We start from the raw sequence: 8,117 nt of genomic DNA on the forward strand, positions 1-8,117 counted from the left end.
CTTTGGAAGGTCGAGAGGCTGATACAGTGGAAGTCAAAAGGCTGAAGAAAGCAGAGGTCAAGGGGCTGGCCACAGTGGAGGTCAAGAAGCAGACACAGAGGAGGTCAAGCGGTTGGCCACAGTGGAGGTCAAGAGCCTGGGCATCATCATCAGATATTTATAGAGACAATAGGATGTCTCCAATTAGTTACTTTGTTTTCCATTTTGTAGGCCAGGGTGAAAGAGTAAAGTTCAGAGAGAACAATGAATAATGTTGAGTATGAGGGAGGTGTGGAGGGGAGTCGGGGCAGGGAGCGGCAAACAGATCTGGGAAAAGAGAAGTCTGAATGGATTAAAGCCAGAAGAATGAAGAGACTGTTTATCTTGTTTGTTTGCTTTTGCTTTTTTTTTTTTTTTTTTTTTTTTTTTTCCAAAAACGCTGTAGGACATACCTTGCTGTTCAGGTTTCCTGAGCCCAAGTCCCAGACCTAATCCGAGCGACACAATCACCAGCAAAGCAAGAAGAACCTATTACAAAAAGAAGAAGAGGTCATCTCTATGATTTTTTTAAACATAGACAAAATGACGGGCAAGTACCTTTCCTTCACAGGTCAGCGCGAAGCGCATGCGGCTTACAAAATCTATCTGATTACAGAAGACACCGGACGCAACAATGACGGGAACGTGGTATTTTATTCAACATTTGATAGAAAGAGATTTGGGGAAAAATTACTTATTTTTATTTGTATCCGCTTTTGAAAGAAGTTCTTCTGTAGCCCAGGCTCACTGTGTAGCCAAGGACGACCGTAAACTGATCGCCCTGCCCCCTACTGGTGGGATTACAGGTTTGTGCCTCTGCTGGTGCCTGCTTTATGTAGGGCCGGAGATCAATCCCAGGACTCCATGCGTGCTAGACGAGGACGCTAGTAACTAAGATACATCCTAATCCCATGAGAAAATGTTCTGTACACCAATTACTGCAGATGTCCAAATTCAAACCCTTTCGTAATTCAAATACGTGTTTGACTCCAGGTGGAGTGAAAGCAGAAATTCAAACCACAGGAGTGATTTACCCCACCCCACCCCACCCCACCCCACCCCACCCCACCCCGCTGTTTATCTCACTAGGCTTTTCCTTGGAGAATATTTGGAGGGAATGATTCCGGCATCCAGTAGAACTGTGAAATCCTTAAGCGCCTCCTTGCTAACTAGCCACATCTTTTGTTCTGTCCCAGAGGACGAGGGAAATAATTAACACGGGTCAGCACACAGCGTACTGCTGATTAACTGGAAGGGTCTGCTTTGCTCTGCAGTCCATCCACACAGCCGATAGGATTTGGAAGCTTCTGGACCACAGACGGTTTAGGTCATTGTGATAACTACTGTGACAAAGCTATGCAGCACAGGACACTCCCTACTTCCACCAGATTCAATGGCAACGTGATTAGATTCTTTTACCTAAACCATGCATTCAAGTGGTAAGAGTACAGGCTAGTAGTGCTGGACATGCTGGACATGGCCACAAAGAATGGTAACAGGGTCCAGTGAGATGGCTCAGTGAGTAAAGGTGATTGCTGCCAAGCCTGATGACCTGAGTCGGATCCCTGGATCCCACAGAGTAGAAGGAGAAAATAAACCCCCCTAAGTATGCTGTCTTTAGACTTCCACATGTGTGCTATGGCATGTGCTTGTCCCCATCAATAATTATATTTTTTTCTTTTAAATTTAAAACAGTGGTAACAGACACAAGTTCAAATGACTTTTGAAAATAAAACAATCAGCCGGGCGGTGGTGGCGCACGCCTTTAATCCCAGCACTCGGGAGGCAGAGCCAGGCGGATCTCTGGGAGTTCGAGGCCAGCCTGGTCTACAGAGCGAGATCCAGGAAAGGCACAGAAACCCTGTCTCGAAAAACCAAACAAAAGAAAAAAAAAAGAAAAAGAAAAGAAAAGAATCTTGATTCTAATTTAAAAGCAAGCAATAAACCTTGCAAAAGAACAAACATAAAATTGTTTACATAATAAGGAACTGCACAAACTATTGACATTGAAGAGTTTGAATTTTGAAAACCAATTGAAAATTTAACACATTAGCTTTTTTGTTCAATGAGAAACAGTGAGTGTAAATAGCTACTTAAGACCAACGATAGTGGGCGGTGGTGGTGCACACCTTTGACTCCAGCACTCGGGAGGCAGAGGCAGGCAGATCTCTGATTTCAAGCCCAGCCTGGTCTACAGAGTGAGTTCCAGGACAACCAGGGCTATACCTGGAAACCTTGTCTCAACCCCCACCCCCAAAAAGGGGAGGGACATTAGGAGTTAAGTCCTAGTCACAGTGCCTAGGAACCACAGATATCATTACCAGAATTATTAGAAAACATAAGCCAACTAAGGTCAACTCCTTATGGGAAACCTAGTGCATTACAGATTTACAGATGAATATGTTTTGCCTTATGTATTTCTTTTTTGTTTCCTCCACTTAAACTTGCTAAAAACCAATGTCTGTCTCCTCTTTCTATGCTTTAAAATTTTGTAATGCTAAAATTCACATTTTTCATGATTTTGTATTTATTCTGTGTATTTCTGGTTTCCCTCCTCCCTTCTTTCTTTCCTCCCTCCCTTTCTCTCTGCCCCCCCCCCATTCTGTAAGTTCCTTGGCAACCAAAGATTCACAATCACTTTCAGTGTGTAATCTATTTAAATCTTCTTGATATTGAAGTACACATGCATCTTGAGCTGTCTTATTATGCTGAGCACAAAGTAGGAAAAAAGATTCTGGACTCCGAAACTTACTGAGAACTCAACATTTGCTGGATAAAGTATAAGAGAAATGTGTAGAAACCTTTAAATGTGCTATTTTTTTAGTTTAGTTTTGTTTTTGAGATGGGGTCTCATGGAGATCAAGCCAACCTCGAACTCCATTTGTAGTTGAAGATGACCTTGAACACCTGATTCTACTGCTTCTGCCTTCTAAGTATTATGATTATAGGCATATACCACCATATCCACTGAAACCTTGAGACAGAGAGAGAGAGAGACAGACAGAGAGAGAGACAGAGAGAGAGAGAAAGGGAACCATTAGAATCACTTTGAAGGTATGATTTTAAAATAGTAAACTTCCTAATATACAGGGAAGAACAAATATGCCAGAAAGATTCAAAAAAAAGAAATCCCCAGGTTGGAGAGATAGCTTAGTCACTCCAGTGTGTACCTTATAAACACAAGGACCTGAGTTCAAAACCCAGAACCCAAATCAAAAGAGTGCGGCCTGGTGATGTGCTCTGCTGGGATGAAGACACAGGAGCATCCCTGTGGCTTAATGGTCAGCCAGACTCTCCTAATCAGCAAACCCAGGTCCCAGTGAAACACCCTGTCTCAAAAAGAAAAAGAAGAGGAAGTCTCCTGTGAGATAAAACCTATCCTTGTGTTCGTGCTCACGGGTGCCTCAGGAAGAAAAGGAAAAGAAAAATACACAAGGCACCCAAGTTTCGTTCCCAAGGGATTTTGATTCCTTGAGTTGACAAGATGGGATAAAGAGAGCAGCATAAAGCCTGCAAAGACTTCTCTGTAATTCCTAGAAAGATTAAACACTGAGAACTTCATGAGGATTTGGTTTATCGTAGTCACTGGGCTCAAAGCCCGTGCATTGTTTCACTAATACTAGAGAAAGGAGTGGGGACATAGGCCAGCCCTGAGGAGTCAGAGGAAGCCACAGCAAGACAGACATGATGCTGGGTGAGTAGTCAGGTGGGAGATATCTGAAGTTGAGGGAGGAAGACCCAGCATGCAGTCAGAGATAGTGGCTTAGGGGGAAGTCTTAGGCTGGGGGCAGGTATGACACAATATCACAAGAGATTACGGAGACTGCCTAAAGAAAAGATTGTCGGATAAAATGTGGGGAATGCTTATCAGTAACATTCAGTGAAGATAAAGGTAAATCAGCCGAAAGACAAGTAAGTTTTAAACGTGAGCCTTTCAATATTGTCAAGGAAGCAAGGGGAGAGAACATAAAAAAAACAAAACAAAACAAAACAAAACACCAAACTTCAAAACATCCACATATTGTTGTTAGGGCCGGGGCCATTCAAATTGGAAATGGGGGTGCATGGAGGGAGAGGCGGATCAGCCGCTAAGGAAAGAAAGCCAGAGCAGGCATTTGGATGAGCCATGAGAAACTGGGGTGCTGGACAGAGTCTCCCACATCTGCCAAAGCTTGATGAGGAAGAACAAAAACAGACTAATAAAACCAAGGAGCTTTTTAGCATTGTGTTTTGGGACAGGGTAGATAGTAGAAAAACCATATAAAAAGATGGACATGGGGAAGGTGGCAGAAGAAACTCTCTCACCTGGACGTTAAATAGAATAAAATATGGATAAAATCAACAGTTCCTCAAAAAGTATATGGTAATGGTTTCATTCACTAAGTCCTTGCTCTTACGGTACTCATGCCATTCAAAAACGGCTTGAGCTCCAACTATGAACATGTGGAAAAAATCAGTGCAAAGTGTTTTCATAGTCTTCTGTCTTCTAGCGGAATACTAACCCGTTGTAATCCAAAGTTCCAGTGGAACGTAATTGATAATGCTAACTTGCGTTACCGTCAGTAAAGATAAAGCTGTGGACACAGTTACTTAACGTTTTAACTTAAGTAGCACCACAAACAAACACGAGTGGAAAGGCATGCAACTCACATCTGCCACCAGGCTTGTAAGACTAAAATTAACCGCTGTACTCACCACACAAAGGATTTTGTATTTCCTGAGACTGCCTTTCTTAACGGGCTCCTCCGTAGCTAACGTTAGCTGGGAGTCCATTGTTCCTGCAGCCCTGCAAACCTGTTTAGCCAGAAAACAACAATGCTCTTTCTTTCCTCTAGTCAGGGAAAAAGAAACTGTCCTGAGTGCCACAGCTGTGACTGCCTTTTAAATACCGGAGAAGAGCAGAGCCCTGTAGTGATTGGGTAATCCAAGAGGGGAAAAGCCTGGTCTGAGAGTATTGCCTACAGAGTAAAGTTCGTTTCTCCGGACCTTGTGGACAGCTGTTCTTTACAGCCTTAGATATTATCGTCTACAGTAGTCAGGACATGGAGATAGCAAGAACAATATGTTAATCAATTAAAAAAAATCTTATCTTTTGTTTTTGCTTTGTTTGTTTGTTTATGACAGGATCCCATGTCATCTCTACCTCCTGAGTGCTAGGATTATACAGCACGTGCTGCCATGCTCAATTTACAAAGTCCTGGGAATTGAACTCAGGACTTCAGACCAGCTACTAAGCACTCTACCAACTCAGTTCCACCCCCAGCTCAATTGTTTTCTGGGTTTTGATTTTATTTTTCTCTTGAGGCAGGATCTTATACAGTAGCCTGGGTGGCCTCAAGTTTCCCAAGCCGTCCTCTCTCAGACTCCCAAGTGCTGGTGTTACAGGCACAGGAAATTAATCATTTATTTGCCTTAAAAGTCAGCCGGGCGGTGGTGGCGCACGCCTTTAATCCCAGCACTCGGGAGGCAGAGCCAGGCGGATCTCTGTGAGTTCGAGGCCAGCCTGGTCTCCAAAGCGAGTTCCAGGAAAGGCGCAAAGCTACACAGAGAAACCCTGTCTCGAAAAACCAAAAAAAAAAAAAAAAAAAAAAAAAAGTAACTTCAAACAAGAAGCCTTGGGACAGGGAGTTTGTGCATTTATACAAATGTATAAATGCATATCGTGTTGCAGTTGAAAATGAGTGTATTTAATAAAGAGTTGGGGAGCTCAAGAGATGGCTTGGCGGTTATGAGCACATTCTGCTTTTGCAGAGAGTTTCGATCCCAGCACCCATATCAGGCAGCTCACAACTGCCAGCAACTCCAGCTCCAGGGGATCTGATGCCCTCCTCTGGCCTCCAAGAGCATTAGCATACATGCACGCACGCAGTGCCCCAAGAGCACTACCACACACACATACACGCAAATAAAAATAGCCATTGTAGCCGGGCGGTGGTGGCACACGCCTTTAATCCCATCACTTGGGAGGCAGAGGCAGGCAGATCTCTGGGAGTTCGAGGCCAGCCTGGTCTACAGAGTGAGATCCAGGACAGGCACCAAAACTACACGGAGAAACCCTGTCTCGAAAAAGAAACAAAATTAACTAATTAATTTAAAAATAGCTATTTTAAAAATACAGGGGCTGAAGAGAGAGCACAACATTGGAGTGTATATGGTGTAAGGATTATGTCTTTATTATGTCACCAGCCTGCGATGGTGTCCCAGCCTAAAAAGCAGGCATGCCCTCTCTGGGCTCCCTCTTTCCATACTCTCTCTCTCCGTGTTCCCTCTGTCTTCCACGCGGTCTCTCTCTCTCTCTCTCTCTCTCTCTCTCTCTCTCTCTCTCTCTCTCTCTCTCTCTCTCTCTCTCTCTCTCTCTTCTCTCTCTTCTCTCTCTCTCTCTCTTCTCTCTCTTCTCTCTCTCTCTCTCTCTCTCTCTCTCTCTCTCTCTCTCTCTCTCTCTCTCTCTCTCTCTCTCCTAATAAAGCTCTAGGAAGGTAATTAGGGCTCGTGATTCTTGCGCAGCATCCAGCGCCCTCTTCCGTCGGCGTGGCCGCCATTATAACCAGCATATGGCTCTTGCTGAGGCGTCATGTTGGATTTCCAGCATGAAATCCCTACATCAGACGGCTCACAACTGCCTATAACTCCAGCTTCTGGGGGATTCGCAGCCTCTGACCTCCAAGGGCACCTGCACTCATGAATACCTAACACCCCACACACATATATACATAATTAAGAAAATGAATTGATTAAAATAAAATAGAAACGTGTTTGACTATAGTGGAAATTCTGAAACTACCATCAAGTGTTTTAATTCTGTGAAGATTGTGTCTTACATTTCCTGAAGTCCACAATTTAAGAATTATTTTAGAGTAAACAACAAAACAGTGTGTGTAGGTGGTGATTCGAATAAGAAATATCCCTATGGGCTCATATATTTGAATGCATAGTCTCCAGGGATTGGTGCTATTTGAAAGGATTAGAATGATTAGGAAGTGTGACCTTGTTGGAGGAAATGTGTCCCGTAGGCTGGGCTTTGAGATTTCAAAAGTCCATGCCAGACCCATTCTCTCTCTCTCTCTCTCTCTCTCTCTCTCTCTCTCTCTCTCTCTCTCTCTGCCCATGGATCAGGATGTAGAACTTTCAGCTACTTCTCCAGTACTGTCTGCCTACCTGCTACCAGGCTAACTGTCGTGATGATAATGGACTAACCTCTGAAACTGTAAGCAACCCACAATTAAATGTTTTCTCTATAAGAATTTCCTTGTCATCATGGTGTCTATTCATAGCAGTAGAACAGTGACTAAGACAGTGTGTTTTCACTGCTTACTGCAGTATATGATATTTAGCAATTTTCAAAGCAGGAGAAAGTTGGACTGGACCAAGGTTTTACTATCCACCGGGACACTGTGAATGTGGATGAGAATGAGCCACAAATTTGCTTCATGACGCTAAGGCTGGATCCAGTAACTGATGGCTACCAAACTTGAGTCTTTGATGCCTTCTTCCCTTCTCCGTCTCTTTCCCCCTCATTGGGCGCTCTAATGGCACTGGCGTATTTGTAGTCCAATTCCTGGCTTCCTTTGGTTTCCAGACAAAAGGAGCTCCCTGGTCCCAGGTAGAAGATAGTTCCTGCACTCTGTAAGCTGACCTGATTGATAAAGGAGTGCTCATTCCTGGCAGCTGCACGTTGCTCAGCCATGTTTGAAAGGAAACAGCTCTTCATGGCAGGAAGGGTTTGATGACTCTGTGATGGCTGCTTTCTCACATTTTAAGAAATGTTTTCATACATATTATCTGATGTCAAACTAAGGACATCTTTAGGGGTGTCTGCTCAATGGTACAGTGCTTGCCTAGTACATGTAAAATCCTGGGTTCAGTTTAAGTACCTAAAAATGACCCAAGTGTCCCTTATAATGATTTTATTCTTGTCTCTTAAGTGAGCAAACTAAAGCCCTGGTTGCCTAAATTATGTGACTAGCTCTCCCAGTACTACATATTTGCTAAACACCAGAACTAGACCTGGAACCCAAGTTCTAATTCCTTAATCCAAGCCTATTTTAGTCGATCACGCAACAGGTTCTTGTAGTGGTTTGAATAAGACTAGCCTACATAGG

General features: G+C 43.6%; 1 protein-coding gene across 1 annotated transcript in view; it reads right to left on the minus strand.

The window, feature by feature from the left end:
* The window catches only part of Enpp3 (ectonucleotide pyrophosphatase/phosphodiesterase 3), a 79,326-nt gene extending 74,535 nt beyond the window's left edge, over positions 1 to 4,791 (minus strand). Inside the window, exons 1-2 of the mRNA XM_052750635.1 lie at positions 4,714 to 4,791; positions 432 to 507 (exon numbers count right to left, since the gene is read on the minus strand). Of these exons, the coding sequence (XP_052606595.1) occupies positions 432 to 507; positions 4,714 to 4,791 (154 nt within the window). The remainder of the gene's footprint in view (positions 1 to 431; positions 508 to 4,713) is intronic.
* Positions 4,792 to 8,117: the final 3,326 nt, after the last annotated feature.

The sequence above is a fragment of the Peromyscus californicus genome, unplaced genomic scaffold (assembly GCF_007827085.1).
Source record: "Peromyscus californicus insignis strain IS unplaced genomic scaffold, ASM782708v3 Scaffold_22__1_contigs__length_63687245, whole genome shotgun sequence".
Classification (NCBI taxonomy): domain Eukaryota; kingdom Metazoa; phylum Chordata; class Mammalia; order Rodentia; family Cricetidae; genus Peromyscus; species Peromyscus californicus.